This window comes from Mustelus asterias, chromosome 4, assembly GCF_964213995.1.
Source record: "Mustelus asterias chromosome 4, sMusAst1.hap1.1, whole genome shotgun sequence".
Taxonomy (NCBI): Eukaryota; Metazoa; Chordata; class Chondrichthyes; order Carcharhiniformes; family Triakidae; genus Mustelus; species Mustelus asterias.
In genome coordinates this window covers 65,390,361-65,412,930 of record NC_135804.1, presented here as the reverse complement: position 1 = coordinate 65,412,930, position 22,570 = coordinate 65,390,361, and the positions used below count along the sequence as shown (strand labels likewise).

Sequence of the window (22,570 nt, the reverse complement as noted above, 5' to 3'; positions counted from 1 at the left end):
CAATGATCCCTAACCATATCTTTTTATTTTACAGACCTGGAGAAAATATGACGCAGACTGCAGTGGATACATCGAGGCAAACGAACTGAAGGTGCCCCCAATTCTATATCGTAATGCTGTAGTAAATCCAATCATAGAGCATGCCTTTACTCACATCAGGCTTAATATAAAAATCTATAATCTGTTTCTCTTGCAATATTCATATTCTGAAGTTCAAATTCTCATTCAATATTTAAGAGCACCTATTGATTAGGAAAGAATGACTTGCTATTATTTCACAATGTTTCACATCCCAGACACAACTCCAAGTGTTTCAGATTCAAAGGGGTAGATTTTCACTTTGAGTGGTAGGTTTTATAGCACATTAATCACCTTCCTATTACCGACCCCAACCAATTGTCATTCCATCATTTTAGAATCGATTATAATGTGGACCGCTTCATCCCTACAGCATTCTGCCCATCATTGATTTTGTTTGTTGTAGTCTGTGATTAAACAGTTAACATCATGAGTTCAAATTCAACCACAACAACTTGTGTTGAATAAAACCGGTTGTGTTTTTTGGGCTGGAAAAAGGAAACAATCATGGAACCTGGCAAATGGTCCTAAAAACACAGCTATAATACTGATGTCCTTCAGAGAGTGTATCCTGCCACCCTACCCAATTGGGACAACTGTGGCAATAAATGATATAGTTGACTCTCAATGCCCTCAGTAATGGCCTAGTAAACTCGAAACAAGAGGAAAACTCTGCAGCAGACTTCTGCCCGTAATGAAAGAGTGAATTCAGTTCATTTTCAACACAAGACTATCCAACTTTGTGAAACTGAACTGGCAAATCACAGGCCCCCTTTGATACCATAGTGAGGCAAAGTATGTGTCAATATTGAAAAGAAAATGTGTACTGTGAGCTGAATGGATATTGTGCTGATATGGTATCTGTTTGGATATCTTAGCGAAATGGTGTCTGATTGGATATTTTGCTGAATTGGTCCTTGATTCGATAGCTTGGTGAGATGGTGTCAGATTGGTGAGCTAGTCTATGATTGGAAAGTTCATTGAGATTGTCTCTGATTGGATATCTTGGTGAGATGGCCCTCTCTGGTCCACAAGTTGTGTGTGGAATTAAGATGGCAGATACTAAACACATATTTGATTAGGTCTGGAGGTTTGCTCATTTCTAATAATATACAATACCATGACTTAGGTGGTTTCAGAGTTGGAATTGAGATATTCAGATTCATCACAACATCTTCAATGCAGTTGTTGGAGCTGCACTAATCCAGGCAAGTGGAGAGTATTCCATCAAATGCCTTGTAGATTGTGGACAGGCTTTGTGGAGTCAGGGGGTGAGTCACTCACCACAGAACTCCCAGCCTCTGCCCTGCTCTAGGAGCCACAGTATTTATATATGGCTTGTCTAGTAAAGCTTCTTCTGAACCATGAACCCATCAGATGTAAGTGGAGGGTTTAGTGATGGTAATGCCTTTGAATGTGAAGGGGAGATTGTTAGACCCTCTCTTTGGAGATAGTCATTGCCTGGCAATCATTTGGCCTGAATGTTACTTGCCACTTGCCTGGTACATAGCCTGGATGTTGTCAAGATTTATGCATAGTGCAATGTAAGTGCACTAAAAAGGAATAAGGTTATGACCAATGCTCAAATCACAACCAGAAATTCATCCACTGTGGCAACTTCAATACTGTCACAGCACACCGTCCCTCTCACAGGGCTGGCAGTGTTATGCAACATGAAATAACAGTGATCTTATACCCAGTGTCTGTGATTAATGAACTGTTCATACTGGAGGGGAGATGTTAAATTGACTGCGCAATTTTATCGTTTCCAAGAATCTGTGAATTTTCTTGCTTTGATAGAGGTCTTCCAGGTTGAGATGAGGCAACTAGTGATAGATTATTTCCATTGTTGGTGACATGTTAGATGAGGACAGAAATTTAAGAGCATTGCAGAGAGAATTGAAGGAAAGCTTAGAAAACAGCATTCATTTAAATTGTTTTTTAATGACGGCATGATTTTTCTCCTGGGGATTTTTTGCAGCAGTGTCTGGAAAATTAATCTTTAATTCCTGGAACCGTCAAGATGATGAGGGAGAGTTAACGATCTTGATTACTACATTATGACAGTGACTGTATTGTGCAAGTACTCCGTTGACTGTAAGATACTTTGGGACATCCTAGGTCTGTGTAAGGCACTGCATAAATATAAGATTTTCTTGCCTTCTGCTGCCATCAAACGGTTCTGTTCCAATGGGTGTTCTACATGATTCCTACTCCAGAAAATCAGTCCTGAAGTAGGGATTGGATTGCCAACTGTGATTAAATGTATTCCTGGAAGTTTGTCAAATGACTTGGCAGTCAGCAGGGAAACGGGTTGCACGCTGGTCAGCAAACAAGTTGCAACCCTCCCGGGCCACGCTGCCGGCCCTGATTGGGTTCCTGGAACATGTTGCATATTCAAATGCACAACTTTAAATATAACTAATGGACTTGAAGCCCAATTCAAATAGCTTTCGCTATTCACCCACCTCGCCAGCAGGATCTGCACTGGGCGGGCTTTTGTACAGGTCCTCACAAGCATTTTCTTTTGTGGGAGGGGGCCCTGTCTCCGAGCAGTCCGGTATCAGAACAGCGGGGCTGGCCAGCAGGTTGTCCACTATGCACACCTGATAGGCGTTGCTAATGCCAGTGAGAAACCCTCCAGGTTTTCCATTGGCGTGGGCACTTAGACCCAATTCAGGAGAATGGTGGCCATAAAGCTCCATTATGATTCAGGGCAGAAAAAGAAGCATACTTGTTTTTCCATCATGCATTTCAGTCTTAAGACATTCCAAAGCATGTTATAATGAAATCCTTCTTTTAAAGTATATCCCCCAATGAAATGAAAGAAATGGCATATGTCCCTTTATTCCTACATTACAAGAATGAGTGGACTTCAAAAATTGCTATGAAGCACATTGGGATGTTCTGAGGCTGAGAAACGTGCAATATAAATTAATGTCTTTATGAAAAACATTTAAATAATCCACAGGCTGCTGCTCTGCTTTAGATGTGCCTCTAGATAATTGTTGTGAAGTTGGGTAGAGTAATTGTAGATTGGGAGGTAGGAAGTTAGAATTTGGAGTTTGTAAAATTGTTAAAAGGTGATGCTTTTCCTGTGCTTAGAAATTTTAAATGCAAGTACATAAAGAGCCCAAACTGAAATATTTGTATCAAAAGGCCAAACAGCAGTTTTACCAAGACAACAGGCTTTTGAATTTAGCCAATCAATTTGAATCAGGCACTTAGATACCAAAAACCTATTAAATTTAAATCTGATGGTTTTGACAACCAATCCTATTGTGGGAAATATTGATTGTCATCACGGGTGTAAAAGGGGGCAGAGCAACTGCCACCTGCCAGAGTTAACAGATCACAGCTCTTAGCTCTCAACTCTCGAAGGGAGAGAATCGCTGGCTCTCATAGCTTCATCAATGTCTTAGAGAAAGCACCATCTAGATAGCAAAGGTACCAAAGAAGAAAGAAGTTCCAGACAGAAGAATCAACAGAGCAAACCCAGAATATTCCGCAAGACACAAAACCTGGTTGTATTTTAGAGAGTGACTAAGTTCTTTTTTGTTAATGAGTGGGAATTGTATTTATTTGAACAGCATACCATTAGAATCTTGTTTTATTCAGGAATAGAAGGGATTCATTCAGTTTGTTAATAGTTTAGTTAATTTGCTCACTGCTAGTTGGATAAATTAATTGTTATGTGTTGATTTTAGAGTGTCAGGGATTTAATTTTATTTAACCATGAGAAGTTGCTGAATAGCAGGTCGCACCACTTCACACACACTTTTTACAGATTAGAGGGCGAGGTACTCCTCTTTGGGTGTTTCAATGTTAATTCTCAGAGAGTGGATCACCTCTGCTTTATAACAATAATATAAAGCCAACCAGTCAGAGTGCCAACATGATGAGTGACACAACAGATCACTAGGCCAAAATTTTAGGGTCCCACCCAATACAGGAATCGTTGCTGGTGGGACAATAATTGAGACCAAAAAATCCTGCCTATAGTTATCGATTTTTGCCTGCAACACTAAGGGGGAGAGAATTTGTTCTTCATGGAGAGAGAGAAATGAGCTGACAACACTCCCATCCATGCAATAATATGTAATAGAAAGGTTGGAGACCTCTGTCACCATGGGATCAGAAGCTTTGGTGGCTCTAGAATATGTCATTGGGCTCAGTGACTCATTGCTGATCGGCACTGCACCAAACCCACCGGGCTGATGGGTTTGGTTTTGGCTCCGAAAGATCCATTTTACAGCCACCTGGCCCTACACTCCATTGTTCATAATGTAAAATCACACTGGAAGTATAACAGGGAGTCAGGGACATAGGGGCAGGAGACAGCCCATTGAACCTGCTCCACCATTCAATATGGTTAGATTGACCAACTGCCCTCACTGCCACTCGGCCAATTCGGTTACAGTTTTTATACAGGTCTAGGAATTGTTAGGCAGAAACAGTAGGCTTGTTCTAGAAATCCATGGGTAAAGCACTCCTTCAGGCAGAGCTCATGGTGCAAACCTGGAACACCCTGACTCCCATAAAAGCTGTGATGTGGAGATGCCGGCGTTGGACTGGGGTAAACACAGTAAGAGTTTTAACAACACCAGGTTAAAGTCCAACAGGTTTATTTGGTAGCAAATGCCATTAGCTTTCGGAGCGCTGCTCCTTCGTCAGATGGAGTGGATCCACTCCATCTGACGAAGGAGCAGCGCTCTGAAAGCTAATGGCATTTGCTACCAAATAAACCTGTTGGACTTTAACCTGGTGTTGTTAAAACTCTTACTGTGTCCCATAAAAGCTGCCGAGGCTCAGGATTAAATGAACGTTGCAAAACAGATTGAAAGATTTTTGTTGGGTGTGGATATCAAGGATTACGGAAACAAGGCAGGTAGGAGGAGATAAAATACTAATCAACCATGATCCAATTGAGGGGTGCAACAAGTTTCAGGAGCTGAATGGCCTCTACTGTTCCTGTGTTCATTCACATCCAATGGTATCTGCTCTGAATGTCACAACATAAAGTAACCATACTGAACTGTTTCTTTCCACAGAGCTTCTTACTGGACTTGTTAAAGAAAGCAAACAGACACTACGATGAGAAGAAGCTGCAGGAATACACACAGACTATAGTGAGTAAAGGCTGACTCTGGCACTGATACCCCTTACACATCCCCACCCGCAAGCCCCTAAATCCATTCGGGTGGCGTTGCTTCCTGCTCTGACCTCAGCAGGTCTAGCAGTATGAATGCCACTTTTGGGCTCAGCATCTGTCACAAGTGAGGGAGTCACTTCCTGCTCCCGATTAGTGACTAGTCTTTGTAAGATGCATGGGATGTACTACTGGGCACACCCAGCAGTACACACAAAATCTAACTGTTTTTTGACGTTCACACCTGCTTGGGTTCAGCATCAGGCAGGGTGTCAGATTAGTGTTGAGCCCTCCATGGAGAGACAGGGAATGGAAGGCCAGGCCATTCCCTCGCACTTCACTTTCCAGCATCAGCAGTGGTCCGAGAAACTGTGTACCAGGTAATGTTGTTTCTCTTGAGAAGGCAAAGAGAGGCGCCAAACCCCAGGGAACAGGACACCATGCTGGTTGAAAAGAATAGGAAAAAGGGCAACATAAGTAAGGAAGAATAGGGATTAGGTGACTCTGAGCCTGCAAAAAGAAGGGAATACTGAAGAAGGTGAGGATTTTCACAGTCTGGGAAAGAATGTGTTTGAGTAGGCAACAATGCAATCAATGAGTGTTAAGTTGACATCATGGGGCAGTGCACCTGGTATTTATCAGGAATGAGAGAACAATAATAAAGAGATGTCCAAGTAAAGAAAAGACTGCTAACAGCATTGAAGAATAGCGGTAGAATGATGCCCTGAGGTCTCCACGTACGACAGCCTTTCGTTGGTTCTGTGCGACCTCGCCGATAGTTTCCCCCATACAGGCCTCAGCCTCCGCCATTCGCCTCAGATTCACAGGTTGCCCAGCACTGGAGCCTCCTGACACTCTACGATTCTTCCCCTCTCCCCCACCTCCTGCACCACCCCGCACTGGAGAGCAAACCAAAATGATTCTAACTCCCATTTTCCTGTCCCTACAGCATCCTTATCTCAGTCAGTGGCTGAGGCTGGGCAAGCTGAGGGGCTGTGGGGAGGGGGGGCTCAGGTGGAAATGGGCACTTTACTGCAGGCTTTGTTTGTCAGTGAGCTAATTGGACATTACCAAAGATACAACAAATTGTTACTGCGATGCAGGTGACACTGTTCCAATAAAGAAATGAACTGATTACGGGAAGATTTTATAGAAACATTGTGAACATCAGGAATCACTGGAATCCTCATGTGATTAATACCTTTCTTTTCAGCTGAAAATGTTCGATGCAAATGGAGATGGGAAGCTGGGCCTTTCTGAAATGGCACGGTAAGTTCACCTCAGGAGATTATCAGACTGGGAAGAGATGGTGGCGTCATGGTAATGTCATTGGATTAGTAACCCAGGCCAATGCTCTGGGGGACATGGGTTCAAATCCAACTATGGCAGCTGATGGAATTTAAATCCACTTCATAAAATCTGGAATTAAAAACTGGGTGAGATTTTCCGTTTCATGGTGGCGGAGGCGGCCTGCTATTGGCCGGCGGCAGGATCTTCTGTTCCCACTGTTGTCAATGGGGTTTCCCGTTGAATGCATCCCATGAAACCCGCAGCAGGGATGTGTCATCAGTGGGAAAAGAAGATCTCACTGGCATGAACAGCTGGAAAGTTCCAGCCCTAGTCTTGGTAATAATGACTATGAAATCATTGTTGATTGTCGTAAGAATTCATCTGGTTTACTAATGTCCTTTAGGGAAGGAAATCTGCTGTCCTTACCTGGTCTGGCCTACATGTGACTCCAGACACACAGCAATGTGGTCAACTCTTAACTGCCCCTCTGAAATGCCCTAGCAAGTCAGTTAGTGATGCTGGCACCGCCAGTGACATCTACATCCCATGAAAGAATAAAAACAAATAGAAGAGGGAAGAAGAAAATATTTAATCAGGAAGCTCCAGCCATCATGGTGAGGACCAGGCTAGTGTCAGCTGTGGCTCTGAATCACAGTGCCAGGTTCAAAGCCCACACCAGAGCTGGAATGCATAAAATCAAAGCTGACACTCCAGTGCAGTACTGAGGGAGCACTGCACTGCATCCGTCTTTCAGATGAGATGTTAAACCTTGAACCCAGACAGTATTTTCCAGCCCTGAAATTCCTGCCCAAAGTCAATGGAATTTTGGCTGCTCTCCAAATTTTCCAGTCCTGCCCACAATTCCCAACACTGCTGGGAGCAGAAAATCCAGGCCCCCATCTGCCCATTCAGATGGATGTAAAATATCCTATTGGCACTATTTCAGAAAAGAAAGGGGAGTTCTCCCTGGAGTCCTGTTCAATATTTATTCCTCAATCAATGTGAAAAAATGATTTGATCATTATCACACTGTCCATCACATTTTATAAATGTCGGTGGAATTTGGGCGCTAGTTTGTGATGTTGACACAGCCAAAGTGGAAGTTAGCCTGCTACCAATTGTGTAAGTTTGTGCAGCATTACACTGTGACCAGATAGAGAGGGGTAGAGACAAAGGATGCAGTGAAACATTTGACAGAGGAATTGAACTCATCTAATGTGCAGACATGTGGCAAATTAAGTTTCAAAATGAGACAGGCAAACTGTGGTGTATTGTGTGCAAAGGCTCGGGGAACATTTGGAAAGGGGCCAGGAGTAATTTGTCACTTCCATTACCTGGACAACGTGGCAGGGTATTTACATAGGAATGTTGTAAAAAGTCAGAACAGCAAAGTACAAGGTCTGCAGTGGTGCTGGAGTGTGAAGATTGCAGCGACATTAATAACTATGATTCTGGTCACCATGCTACCTGCACTAGAGAGGGTCACCGTGGGTCACAGAGCAGCAAAACTGACCCAGAATGTATGCACAATCAGAGAGGATAATGAAGCTTGTGGACTATGAAATAAAGAATGATCTTCAGTCAGGTTTCTGTAACTAGAACATTTTGATCCCACCCAAACCTCAGAGCAGCAGCAAATGGATCCATCTTCCATTTTCTTACATAATCCATAGAATCCCTACAGTGCAGGAGGAGGCCGTTCAGACCGTCAAGTCTGCACTGATTCTCTGAAAGAGCATCTAAACCCAGGCCCATCCCCCTGTCCTATCCCAGTAACCCCATGCATTTACCATGGCCAATCCAGCTAATCCAGTGTATGAGTTTATCACATCATGGTCACTGTGTTATAAAATAGGCTGTGTTTGTCCAAGCTCATTTCATGTAGAACCCTCACATCAAACAAAGAGAACTTAGGGCGGCACGGTGGCACAGTGGTTAGCATGCTGCCTCACAGAGTCAGGGACCCGGTTCAATTCTGGCCTCGGGTCACTGTCTGTGTGGAGTTTGTACATTTTCCCCGACTCTGCATGGGTTTATTCTGGGTGCTCCGATTTCCTCCCACAGTCCAAAGATGTACAGGTTAGGTGGATTGGCCGTGTTAAATTGCCCCTTAGTGTCAGGGGGACTAGCTAAGGTAAATGCATGGGATTGTGGGGATAGGGCCTCGGTGGGATTGTGGTCGGTGCGGACTTAATGGGCCGAATAGCCTCCTTCTGCACCATATGATTCTATGAACTAGTTAAACTGGATTTGAACCAGGACCTCATTGCTCACAAGAGTTTCTGAAAATTGAATTATTTATTGCAGGAGATGGCAGGACAATCCTGGAGGATTTGTGACCCGAATGATCTTTGCTTGTTGCCTGCCTCTGAGATTGTGAATTCAGAGTACACCTGCAAGGGTGCATTCAGCCTTCAGACACCTGCATTCAGCCAAGCACTACCATTTGATGGTGCTGTGTTTTACTAATGCTACAGACCACACCAATCTGTCACTTCAGTCTAGATGGGTGTGCCTGCCATATCACCTCCAGACCACACCAAGCCAAATTCAGGTGCTGTCACCATGCCACCATCATCAGTCGGGTCAGCACTGTGCCACATCATTCCAAATGTGGGATGTATGTGGTGAGGAAATCCAGTAGTGTTTCAGGAGATTTTAGTTGTAAGAAGTGCATTAGATTGCAGCTTCTGGAGGAGCGTGTAAAGGAGCTGGAAGGGGAGGTAGAGGAACTCCGCATAATTCGGGAGGCGGAGGTGGAAGTTGATAGGAGTTATAGAGAAATAGTAACTCCTAGAAATGAGGCTTGGGTCAATGCCAGGAGGAGGGGTAAGAAGCAATCGGGAAGACAATCCCCTGGGGCGGTTCCCCTCCATAATAGGTTTTCGGTGCTGGAGGCTACAGTTGAGGAGGAATCAACTGAGCATAGAGAGCAGATCTCTGGGGGTGAGCCGAGTGAGAAAGCTCAGGTGGTTAGGGGCTGTAAAAGACTGGGCCTTGTGATTGGGGACTCCACAATTAAGGGGACAGATAGGAGGGTCGGAACTAAAGGTAGGGACTCAGGGTTGGTGTGTTGCCTACCAGGGGCTGGGGTCCGGGATGTGTCTGACAGGGTATTCAGGACTCTTAGGGGGGAGGGAGATAAACCACAAGTTATTGTACATGTGGGGACACACGACATAGGGAGGATAGGGGAAGGGGATATTAGGCAGGGATTTATGGAGTTGGGGTGGAAACTAAAGGCCAAGACTGACAGAGTGGTTATCTCTGGACTCTTGCCTGTACCACGGGATAGTTTAGAGAGGAATAGGGAGAGGGAAGGTTTGAATTCATGGCTGAGGGGATGGTGCAGGAGGGAGGGGTTCAGGTACTTAAGCAATTGGGGCTCGTACTGGGGAAGGTGTGACCTCTATGAGAAGGATGGTCTACACCTTAATCAGAAGGGGACCAATATCCTGGGGGGTAAATTTGCTAAGGCCATGCAAGGAGGTTTAAACTGATTCGGGGGGGGGGAGGGATCCTGAGTAGTGGGGCTGAAAGTGAGGGATGCATGGATGGGGACTGCAATGCACCGCATTGCAGAGGTGGGGTGGAGCAGGGTTTGAAATGTGTATACTTCAATGCCAGGAGTATTCGCAATAAAGTGGGTGAACTTGCAGCGTGGATCAGTACCTGGGACTTCGATGTTGTGGCTATTTCAGAGACATGGATAGAGCAGGGGCAGGAATGGATGCTGCAGGTCCCGGGGTTCAAATGTTTTAGTCGAAGTAGGGAAGGAGGTAGAAGAGGGGGAGGGGTAGCATTATTGGTCAGAGATTGTATCACAGTGTCAGAGAGGAGGTTTGATGAGGACTTATCTGTTGAGGTAGTATGGGCGGAGATTAGAAATAGGAGAGGAGAGGTCACCCTGTTGGGAGTCTTTTATAGACCTCCTAAAAGTTCTAGAGAGGTTGAGGAAAGGATTGCGGAGTCAATCCTGCTTAGGAGTGAAAGTAATAGGGCAATTGTTATGGGGGATTTTAACTTGACTAATATTGACTGGAATTGTTATAGCTCTAGCTCGTTAGAGGGGTCAGTTTTTGTTCAAAGCGTGCAGGAAGGTTTTTTGACTCAGTATGTAGACAGGCCAACTAGAGGTGAGGCTATATTGGATCTGGTGCTGGGAAATGAGCCAGACCAGGTGCTAGACTTGGAAGTTGGTGTGCATTTTGGTGATAGTGACCACAATTCGGTTACGTTCACCTTAGTGATGGAAAGGGATAGGCATGAACCTCGGGCCAGTGGTTTTAGCTGGGGGAAGGGTAATTATGAGGCTATTAGGAGAGAATTAGGAAACATAGGTTGGACTAGGAGATTACAGGGACTGGGAACGTCCGACATGTGGAGTTTTTTCAAGGAGCAGCTACTGCGAGTCTGTGATAGGTATGTCCCTGTCAGGCAAGGAGGAATTGGTAGGGCTAGGGAACCGTGGTGCACCAAAAAAGTTTCTTTGTTGGTTAAAAAGAAAAAGGAGGCTTATGTTCGGATGAGACGTGAGCACTCGGGTAGTGCACTAGAAAGCTTTAGATTGGCTAAGAGGGAGTTGAAGAGCGAGCTTAGAAGGGCTAAAAGGGGACATGAGAAGACTTTGGCGGATAGGGTTAAAGAGAATCCTAAGGCGTTCTATAGGTATGTCAAGAACAGAAGGTTGGTTAGGGCAAGTTTAGGGCCAGTTATAGATGGCAGAGGGAAGTTATGTGTGGAACCGGAGGAGATTGGTGAAGCATTGAACCAATATTTCTCTTCGGTGTTCACGCAAGGGGACATGAATATAGCTGAGGAGGACACTGGGTTGCAAGGGAGTAGAATAGACAGTATTACAGTTGATAAGGAGGATGTGCAGGATATTCTGGAGGGTCTGAAAATAGATAAATCCCCTGGTCCGGATGGGATTTATCCAAGGATTCTCTGGGAGGCAAGAGAAGTGATTGCAGAGCCTCTGGCTCTGATCTTCAGGTCATCGTTGGCCTCTGGTATAGTACCAGAAGATTGGAGGTTAGCGAATGTTGTCCCATTGTTTAAGAAGGGGAACAGAGACTTCCCTGGGAATTATAGACCGGTGAGTCTCACTTCTGTTGTCGGCAAGATGTTGGAAAAAATTATAAGGGATAGGATTTATAGTTATTTGGAGAGTAATGAATTGATAGGTGATAGTCAGCATGGTTTTGTGGCAGGTAGGTCGTGCCTTACTAACCTTATTGAGTTTTTTGAGAAAGTGACCAAGGAGGTGGATGGGGGCAAGGCAGTGGACGTGGTATATATGGATTTTAGTAAGGCGTTTGATAAGGTTCACCATGGTAGGCTTCTGCAGAAAATGCAGATGTATGGGATTGGGAGTGATCTAGGAAATTGGATCAGGAATTGGCTAGCGGATAGGAAACAGAGGGTGGTGGTTGATAGTAAATATTCATCATGGAGTGCGGTTACAAGTGGTGTACCTCAGGGATCTGTTTTGGGGCCACTGCTGTTTGTAATATTTATTAATGATCTGGATGAGGGTATAGTTGGGTGGATTAGCAAATTTGCTGATGACACCAAAGTCGGTGGTGTGGTAGACAGTGAGGAAGGGTGTCGTAGTTTGCAGGAAGACTTAGACAGGTTGCAAAGTTGGGCCGAGAGGTGGCGGATGGAGTTTAATGCGGAGAAGTGTGAGGTAATTCACTTTGGTAGGAATAACAGATGTGTTGAGTATAGGGCTAACGGGAGGACTTTGAATAGTGTGGAGGAGCAGAGGGATCTAGGTGTATGTGTGCATAGATCCCTGAAAGTTGGGAATCAAGTAGATAAGGTTGTTAAGAAGGCATATGGTGTCTTGGCGTTTATTGGTAGGGGGATTGAATTTAGGAGTCGTAGCGTTATGTTGCAACTGTACACAACTCTGGTGCGGCCGCACTTGGAGTACTGTGTGCAGTTCTGGTCCCCACATTACAGGAAGGATGTGGAGGCTTTGGAGAGGGTGCAGAGGAGGTTTACCAGGATGTTGCCTGGTATGGAGGGGAGATCCTATGAGGAGAGGCTGAGGGATTTGGGATTGTTTTCGCTGGAAAGGCGGCGGCTAAGAGGGGATCTTATTGAAACATATAAGATGATTAGAGGTTTAGATAGGGTGGATAGTGATAGCCTTTTTCCTCTGATGGAGAAATCCAGCACGAGGGGGCATGGCTTTAAATTGAGGGGGGGTAGTTATAGAACCGATGTCAGGGGTAGGTTCTTTACCCAGAGGGTGGTGAGGGATTGGAATGCCCTGCCAGCATCAGTAGTAAATGCGCCTAGTTTGGGGGCGTTTAAGAGATCCGTAGATAGGTTCATGGACGAAAAGAAATTGGTTTAGGTTGGAGGGTCACAGTTTTTTTTTAACTGGTCGGTGCAACATCGTGGGCCGAAGGGCCTGTTCTGCGCTGTAATGTTCTATGTTCTATGTTCTAAATCAATGGAGAAAACTCAGATGGCACCTCATTCTGGATCTGCTTTGAAAAGTCCGAGTGTTATGAATTTCAGTAAAAGCAAAATTCTCAGATGCTGTTGATCTGAAATAAAAACAGAAAATGTTGACAGAAATCAGCAAGTCTGGCAGCATCTGTGGAGAGAGAAATAAAGTTAATGTTTCACATCAAATATGATTTCTTCAGAACTTTTTCAGTCTTGAAGAAGAATCATATTGGACTCAAAATGTTTCCCTCTCCACAGGTGCCGTTAAAGCTGCTGAGTTTATCCAACATTTTCTGTTTTCATTTTATGAATTTCAGTGTCCGTTATCTTGGGAACTATAATCATGGCCTTCCTCACCATCTGTATGTTTTCAGTGAATATTCCAGGGATTTAATCAAATACAACAAAGGTGTTAGAGGGAACTCCCAATATACATCACTCAATCTTTATACTTGTGTTTGTTTTATTCTAGTGTTTGCCCAATGCCACTTTCAGCATTGTCCTCAGTGGGAGCACTCTAACCTCTCTCTACATCAGAAAGTCATTCTCTAGAGACTTGAGCATATAACCTGGTCAGTCCCTGCAGTGCAGTATTGAAGGAGTTCTGCACAGTTGCAAGTACCATCTTGTGGATGAGCCATTAAACCAAGGCTCTGTAACTGCCTTCTCAGGTGCAAATAAAAGATCCCGTTTTGAAAAAGAGCAGGGGAGTTATTTCTCATGTCATAATGAATATTTATCTCTCAACTAACTTCACAAAACAGATTATTTGGTCATTATGAATTTACTGTTTGTAGGAGCTTGAGGCATGAAAATTGGCTGCCATGTTTCCTACATTCCAACAGTGACTATACTCCTGTGAGTATTTCACTGACAGTAAAGTGCTTTGGGATGTGGAAAGGCTGTAAAATGCAAGTTTCTTTTCTCTTAAATTGCAATATGTATTATATATGCACATGTAACAGTAATTCCTTTTTTTGTTTTTTTTAGTTTATTACCCGTGCAGGAAAACTTTTTGCTAAGATTCCAGGTGAGTGTATTTGTGCTTTTTTAATCCTGTTTTCATTCAACATTCTTCCCTTCTCCCCTCAAGGTGCAGTGTCTTGCTCGGAGTGCAGTTCCAGGAACACTGCCTGCAATGTGGCATTTCACCTGAGTGCCCAATCTTCATGTGTGAGCCTGGACTATGAGTGCCTATTCAACTGCGTAGGGTGCCATAACAAATGCTAACCCTGCTCGTTACCAGGGTCTAACACACTGTGCACTTTCCAACGCTGGATAGTGATGAGGGGCAGCAATCCCGGCTGAGTTTGCCCTTCTGTAGTCCAGTGGTATTCATTTTACCACCATCACAGCACTTAGCTGATGTCAGCTAGCTGAAACACAAAGCTGGAGATTTCATTTGGGACAGTCATTCTTGGTTTGTACAATTCACCCTGAGCTACACCTACATTTCCCACTGAACCATGAGAGGGTGATTCCTGTTTCCCTGTAATGGGCAGAAAGTGTATTTGTTACACCCATTGCCCCATTTGAAGTAATTATCCAATGGCTTTGTATCATTATTGTTATACGAAGCTTCCCTGAGAAGCTCTGATTCTCTCCCAGGTCCTTTGAACTGATTTACTATACCTCTCCCACCAACCCCTGCTCAGTCCATTTCACTGTCCACAACACTAAGACTGCCTTGGTCCAACTTTGTGACTGTGATCATGATACCTTATCCCTCCTTGTCCTTGTGGACCTCTTCATGGTCTGAGATATGTTGATCATTCTGTTATCTTCTCGCACCAGTCCTTCATGGTATTGCCTTCTTAATCTTATGATTCTTACATGTCCAATGTTAGTTAGCACATCTCCTGAAAAAGATTCTCCCTCTGCTTCTGTACCAAAGCTCCCTTTTATTCCTTACCTACATGCAGTGTCTTAGCAAAGTAAGTAAGGCATCAGCTTCCTTAGATAGGGTGGATAGTGATAGCCTTTTTCCTCTGATGGAGAAATCCAGCACGAGGGGGCATGGCTTTAAATTGAGGGGGGGTAGTTATAGAACCGATGTCAGGGGTAGGTTCTTTACCCAGAGGGTGGTGAGGGATTGGAATGCCCTGCCAGCATCAGTAGTAAATGCGCCTAGTTTGGGGGCGTTTAAGAGATCCGTAGATAGGTTCATGGACGAAAAGAAATTGGTTTAGGTTGGAGGGTCACAGTTTTTTTTTTTTAAACTGGTCGGTGCAACATCGTGGGCCGAAGGGCCTGTTCTGCGCTGTAATGTTCTATGTTCTATGTTCTATGTTCCTTACGAATCAGGTTCCTATTTTTACTCTCGTTATCAGCCTTGACTCCACAACATTCACTGAGATGTCTCACCAGCTGTTTAAAATCAGATCATGGGTTAGCCATAATTTTCTCGAGCTTAATATCAGAAAGATGGAAGCCACTGGGGGGAATTTTTCCATCCCGTCCACCACAGGAATTGGGTGTGATTTTCCAGCCTCATTCGCCCCAAAACCGGAAAACCCCGCCCGAAGTCAACGGACCTTTCCATGGTTCACCCCTCGCCTGCTCCGATTCCCATGGTGGGTAAAATTCCCTCCCTTGTCTTCAGTTTCCAACAGTAATTCTGCCTCCAGCTGGACTTCTCATTGAGATGTGCCTATCGGTGTATAACCTGTTTGATCCTGGTCAGGGTTTCAAACTCCATATCCTACTTCCACCATTCTAACATCCCCTCTCTGTCGCGCCACTCTTCATCGAAACCTGTGCCCATTCTCCAACCACCCCCACTTCCCCTAGTGCATTTCAATAACTTTGCCTTTATTTCAAAATACTACCTCATGTCTCCAGCACTCTCTCTCGATTATACATGCCACTCATCTGACCTGAAGCTTGTGGTTCTCTGCCTCCCACCAAACCGCTGCTCCTACCACACCCTCAGTTATCACATTTCCACAATCTGTATCTCCACCTCATCAGCTCTGTTAACTCTTCAATCCTCTGTCCTAACTCTCTTTACAAATCTCTGTTCAGTATCAGTTCCACTTTATGATGCTTTTGTTATGTTAAAGATGCCTGTGCAAGTGTTAATTATTGTTGCTCATCAGTGAAAAAGCAGACTGTTTAACCCCGTATGTTGTCACTTGTCTGTTCAATGTCTCTGCTACATTCAATATTTTTTAACAAGTTTTCTTTGTTTTACGTCCATCCAGAAAAGGATGTCAGTGCTGGAAATTGAAACTCTTTCCACATTGCGGCACAGGATAGGTGCTGAGCTCTCTGTCAGCTTCCCACAAGTGTACTTAACCCTACACTCAGATGAATGTCTCCTAATGGAGTGTTATGCATCTATTTCTTAATAACCACCACCTTTAGAGTAACTCAGTGACAGTGCCAATCACACCCAGTTAGCAGCAGGTTTAATTTGTGGATTTCAGGAACATGTTGTGGTTAGCCCAAACCCACTTCACATAAACCAAAAAAACTTTCAGCCCATCAGTTAGACTGGATTTAATCCAGGTGACAGAAGTGAAAGACCAGTGTCTAGACCTGGGGTGGGATTCTTCAATCTCATCAGTTCCCACCCCACTGCCAGTGAGAATGGAAAATTTGGCACTCAGCCAAAACTCCATTCACTGCAGTAGTACCGGAGAATCCCAGCCGCGGATGAGGTTGGAGGTTTCCGGCATTGGTCTCTGAAACCAAACTATAATGTTCCAAAGCTCTCTTGATTCAAGAACCATTCCTTAAGATTGGAAAATTCAACTTGTCACTCTGTTGTTTGAGAAGGAGAAATAGGAAAATCAAGGCCTGAATTTTAGGATGGTGGGGGCTCACCAGCTGATCAGAGAAGTCAGCATGGATTTATAAATGGTAAGACAAGCCTGAAGAATCTGGTTAATTTTTTTTTGAAGCAGGGGCTAAAGTAGAAATAGGAGAATCACGGTGGATATTTTTAATATGGACTTCCGGAAGGCACTTGATAAAGTTCCTCATTGGAGACTGTTAGTTAAATCATAGAAACCCTACAGTGCAGAAAGGCCATCTGGCCCATTGATGTCTGCACCGACCACAATCCCACCCAGGTCCTACCCCCATATCCCTACACATTTACCCGCTAATCCCTCTAATCTACACATCTCAGGACACTAAGGGGCAATTTTAGCATGGCCAATCAATCTAACCCGCACATCTTTGGACTGTGGGAGGAAACCGGAGCACCCGGAGGAAACCCACGCAGACACGAGGAGAATGTGCAAACTCCACACAGACAGTGACCCAAGCCGGGAATCAAACCCAGGTCCCAGGAGCTGTGAAGCAGCAGTGCTAACCACTGTGCTACTGTGCCACCCCAAAGTTGAAGCCCATAGAATTGAAGACAAATTATTATTGACCTGGATAGAAGATCAGTTGGATGGCAGAAGAGAAAGTAGGAATAATGGGCTGGTACTTTAATTGGCAGGATATGAGTACTTGTGATCCACAATGGCAGCCGGTGACTAGTGGTGTGCCTCAGGGGTCAGTGCTGGGACCACAACTTTTCACAATATACATTAATGACTTGGAGGAAGGAACTGAAGGCACTGTTGCTAAGTTTGCAGATGACACAATGATATGTAGAGGGACAGATAGTATTGAGGAAGCAAGGGGGCTGTAGAAGGACTTGGACAGGTGAGGAGAGTGGGCAAAGAAGTGGCAGATAGAATACAGTGTGGAAAAGTGTGAGGTTATGCACTGTGGAAGGAGGAATGGAGGCATAGACTATTTTCTAAATGGAAAAATGCTTAGGAAATCAGAAACACAAAGAGACTTGGGAGTCATTGTTCAAGATTCTTGAGCAGCACGGTGGTACAGTGGTTAGTACTGGTGCCTCACAGCACCAGGGTCCCAGGTTCAATTCCAGCCTCGGGTCACTGTCTGCGTGGATTTCCTCTGGGTGCTCCAGTTTCCTCCTACAGTCCAAAGACGTGCTGCTTAGGTTGATTGGCCATGCTAAATTGACCCTAGTGTCAGGGGAATTAGCGGGATAGATGCGTGGGGTTGCGGGAATAGGGCCTGGGTGGGATTGTGGGCGGTGCAGACTCGATGGGCCGAATGACCTCCTGCTGCACTGTAGGGATTCTATGATTCTGTGATTCTCTTAAGGTTAACGTGCAGGTTCAGTCGGCAGTTAGGAAGGCAAATGCAATGTTAGCATTCATGTCAAGAGGGCTAGAATACAAGAGCAGGGATGTACTTCTGAGGCTGTACAAGGCTCTGGTCAGACCCCATTTGGAGTATTGTGAGCAGTTTTAGGCCCCATATTTAAGGAAGGATGTGTTGGCCTTGGAAAGGGTCCAGAGGAGGTTCACAAGAATGATCCCTGGAATGAAGAGCTTGTCGTGTGAGGAATGGTTGAGGACTTTGGGTCTGTACTTATTGGAGTTTAGAAGGATGAGGGGGGATCTTATTGAAACTTACAGGATACTGCGAGGCCTGGATAGAGTGGACGTGGAGAGGATGCTTCCACTAGTAGGAAAAACTAGAATCAGAGGGCACAACCTCAGGCTAAAGGGACGATCCTTTAAAACAGAGATGAGGAGGAATTTCTTCAACCAGAGAGTGGTAAATCTGTGGAACTCTTTGCCGCAGAAGGCTGTGGAGGCCAGGTCATTGAGTGTCTTTAAGACAGAGTTAGATAGGTTCTTGATTAATAAGGGGATCAGGGGTTATGGGGAAAAGGCAGGAGAACGGGGATGAGAAAAATATCAACCATGATTGAATGGCGGAGCAGACTCGATGGGCCGAGTGGCCTAATTCTGCTCCTATATCTTATGGTCTTACAAGGATCTGTGCTGGACCTGAATTATTCATGGTGTTTATTAATGGCTTGGATGATGAGTAGAAAGCCACAGATCCAAGTTTGCCAATAGTACAAGATTAGGCAGCACTGGTAAACAATGTAGATAACAGCATAAAGTTACAAAGATATAGTGATAGATTAACTGAATGGGTTAAGCTGTGGCAATTGGAGATTAAAGAAAAAAAGTTTATTTATTAGTCACAAGTAAGGCTTCCATTAATACTGCAGTGAAGTTACTGTGAAATTCCCCTTGTAGCCACATTCCGATGCCTGTTCGGGTCAATGCACCTAACCAGTGTCACCTAACCAGTATCACCTAACCAGGATCTCAGTGTACATAAATGTAAGGTCATCCAGTTTGGAACTGAAAGAGATCGAACAGGATATTTTCCAGCTGGTGAAAAGCCAGAAACAGCAGAGATCCGTAGAGACTTGGGGATCCAGGTACACAGCTCATTAAAATGTCATGAAGTACAGAAAATAATCAAATCAGGAATTCTGACCTTCATAACTGAGAGGACCAGATTAGATTGATGTTATGCTTCAGCAGATCAGTGCTCTGATTCAATCATAATTCTGAGGACCACATCTTGGGAAGGAGACCATGGAAGTGGAGAGAGTGCAGTGTAGATCTACCAGAAAGAAACTTGGACTGTAAAGGGGATGAAACTGGTATCAACGGTACGAAATAATGGCATTGCAAATCCAGCACCAATTTATTTCTTATTCATTGGATGTGGGAATCGCTGGTTGAGCCAGTATTTATTGCCCTTGAACTGAGATCATTTCAGAGGGCAGTTAAGAGTGAACCACACTGCTGTGGGTCTGGAGTCACATGTAGACCAGACTGGGTAAGGATGGCAGATTTCCTTCCCTAAGGGGCATTAGAGAACCAGATGGGTTTTTACGACAATCAATCCATTGTCATCATTCGACTTTTAATTCCAGATTTTTACTAAATTCAAATTTCACTATTCGCCATAGTGGGATTTGAACAAGAGTCCCCAGCGTGTTACCCTGGGTCTCTGGATTACTGCTGCAATTACAATACCACTACACCACCTCCTCAATATTCCTTCCACTGAACTTCAAATAATAATAGTTCAAACTCTTTTTGGGTTCCCTCCTCTCTGTGCCACTTTTACTTTGTTTTAAATTCAAACCTGGGCAATATTTTCCCAAGTTAATGGAAAATAAAACCCAGCGCGGTGAAAAACCGGCTGCTGATTTGTGAGGATCAACTTTTATGCTGTAGACCAATTTTTTCCCTCCACGGATTCAATTGCAAGACACAAACCTAGGTTGTATGGCCTAGAGGTTTGAAGATTAAAGGGTGGTCTGATTGGAGATATTTCAGGGAACACATTAGGATAGGTAGAAAGAATCCACTTCCACTGGTAGGGCAGTCCAAGAACTAGGGCCATGATCTAAACATGACAGCCAGGCCTTTCAGGAGGGGGTGCTAGAAGTTTGGAACTCTGTATCTCAAATGGCAAGTGATGCTAAATCAATTGTAAATTTAAATCTAAGATTGATAGATTGTTGTTAACCAAAGGCAAGGCAAATATATGGAATGAGATCATGGATCAGCAATGATCTCATTGGCGGTGGAACAGGCTGAAGGGGCTAGATGGTCAATGCTTTTTCCTATTTTGCCATGTTCCTGAATTAACCTTGGCTCATTAGAGTGATAAGGAGAAAGGGGGAGATGGTGGCACAGGGGAAGATAGTGGCAGTGTCACTGGACTAGTAATCCAGAGGCCCGGCCTAATGTTCTGGGGATATGAGTTCAAATCTCACCACGGCAGCTGTTGGAATTTAAATTCAATTAATACTCTGGAATTGAGAAGCTAGTCTCAGTAATAACAACTGTCAGTTGTCATAAAAACCCATCTGTCAGGCTAATGCCGTTTAAGGGAGTGAAATCTGCCATCCTGGTTTGGCGTACATTTGAGCCCAGACCCACAGCAATGTGGTTGACTCTTAACTGCCCTCTGAAATGACCAAGCAAGCCACTCAATTCAAGGGCAATTAGGGATGGGCAACAAATGCTGGCCTTGCCAGTGACGCCCACAACACATGAAAAAAAAAACTTAATTCACAGACTAATTAGAAAATAGCAATAGTGACTGGGTGGACACCAGCACCAGTTGTTGGTCTTTCGGCTTTGGAACCAGAATGCAAAATGATGGGATGGCAGGTACCTCTCTGAAATGAATGTATCAGTCTCTGTACTGTTTCTAACAATCACACTCCGAGAGGGCACAGGATGGCTGGTGAGGCCAATGGGAGAGTTTCACAGTGTCAGTCGCTGAGTTTGTTGCACACTGACTGGGTAGTGCAAAGATTTACTCTGCAGCCGGAATTTTACCACCTCGCAGAACGGAAATCTCTGTTGGCGTCGGGTGGGATTTTACAATCTCACCCGAGCAAGGTTGTAACATTCTGCCCATACCTGATCTAGGAGTGCCTTTGCTGACAGCAGCTCCCTCAACTAAAAAATGTTTCATTCTCCAGCACAAACTCCTACACAAAACAAGGATCATGCTAACATTTAAAATAAATAATTAGCTGTTTGCAGCATGAAGGAGGGAGCTGTTTACAGGTAAAGCTCAATTTCAATGTGAAAGATTGATGAAGTTCTATTTTACTCTCAGGATGACAGAGGAACAAAGGTAAGTGTCAGTATTAAGGTGATTTTGATTCCACTTTATAACATTCCACATTAATAACAGACGTTTCCTCAGTGTTACAGTGTTCATGTGTTGTTGTTTTGTCATTGTCTGTGTTTTACTCTCCATTCCTGTGTAAATACACCTAGAAAAAGAAAATTGTTGACAATTTGTTAAATAACAAAGATATAGCTACAATGTTAAAAAAATGTGAAATCTGAAATAAAAACAGAAAGTGGTGAAAATACTCAGCAGGTCTGGCAGATCCATGGAGAGAAACAGAGTTATTGTTTTAAGTTAATCTTTGATTCCCTTCCACCATCACTCATCTGTGGCCTGGGACTGGAAACATAGAAAATAGGAGCAGGGCTAGGCCATTCGGTGCTTCCAGACTGCTCTGGTTGATTGGCCAGGTTAAAAAATTGCCCCTTAGAGTCCTGGGATGTGTAGGTTAGAGGGATTAGTGGGTAAAATATGTGGGGGTAGGGCCTGGGTGGGATTGTGGTCGGTGCAGGCTCGATGGGCCGAATGGCCTCCTTCTGCACTGTAGGGTTTCTATGATTTCTATGATTTCTATGAATATGATCATAGTTCTATCTCAACACCATACTCCCGTGCTCTCCCCCATACCCTTTGACATCTTTAGAGATCTATCTATTTCCTTCTTAAATATACTCAGTCTCCATTGTCTTCTGTGGTAGACATTTCCACAGGTTCACCACCCTCTGAGCGAAGAGGTTTCTCCAAATCTCAGACCTAAATGGCTGTCCCCAGATCCTGAGACTGTGATTCCTTGTTTTAGACATCCAGCCAAAGGAAACAACATCCCTGCATCCAGTCTTTCCAGCCCTGTCAGAATTTTATACATTTCAATTCGATCCCCTCTTATTCTTAATTCCAGTAAACACAGGCTTGGTTGACCCAATCTCTCCTCATATAACAATCCTGCCATCCCCCAGGTACCGTCGCTGTACTCTCTCTATGGCAAGTAGAAAAGGAGACCAAAACTGTACACAGTACAGGTGATGGTACAAGATCTTGGGTGGGTGTTGTACCTCTCTGTAAAGAGATCACATGAAA

At 44.2% G+C, this 22,570-nt stretch overlaps 1 protein-coding gene across 4 annotated transcripts in view; it reads left to right on the top strand.

Moving 5' to 3' along the window:
- calb2a (calbindin 2a) overlaps positions 1-22,570 on the top strand; it is a 68,375-nt gene that overhangs the window by 30,662 nt on the left and 15,143 nt on the right. For all 4 annotated transcript variants that reach the window (XM_078210295.1, XM_078210297.1, XM_078210298.1 and 1 more), the window contains 4 exons: positions 35-91; positions 5,130-5,207; positions 6,441-6,496; positions 13,976-14,015. In XM_078210295.1, coding sequence (XP_078066421.1) covers positions 35-91; positions 5,130-5,207; positions 6,441-6,496; positions 13,976-14,015 — 231 coding nt within the window. The remainder of the gene's footprint in view (positions 1-34; positions 92-5,129; positions 5,208-6,440; positions 6,497-13,975; positions 14,016-22,570) is intronic.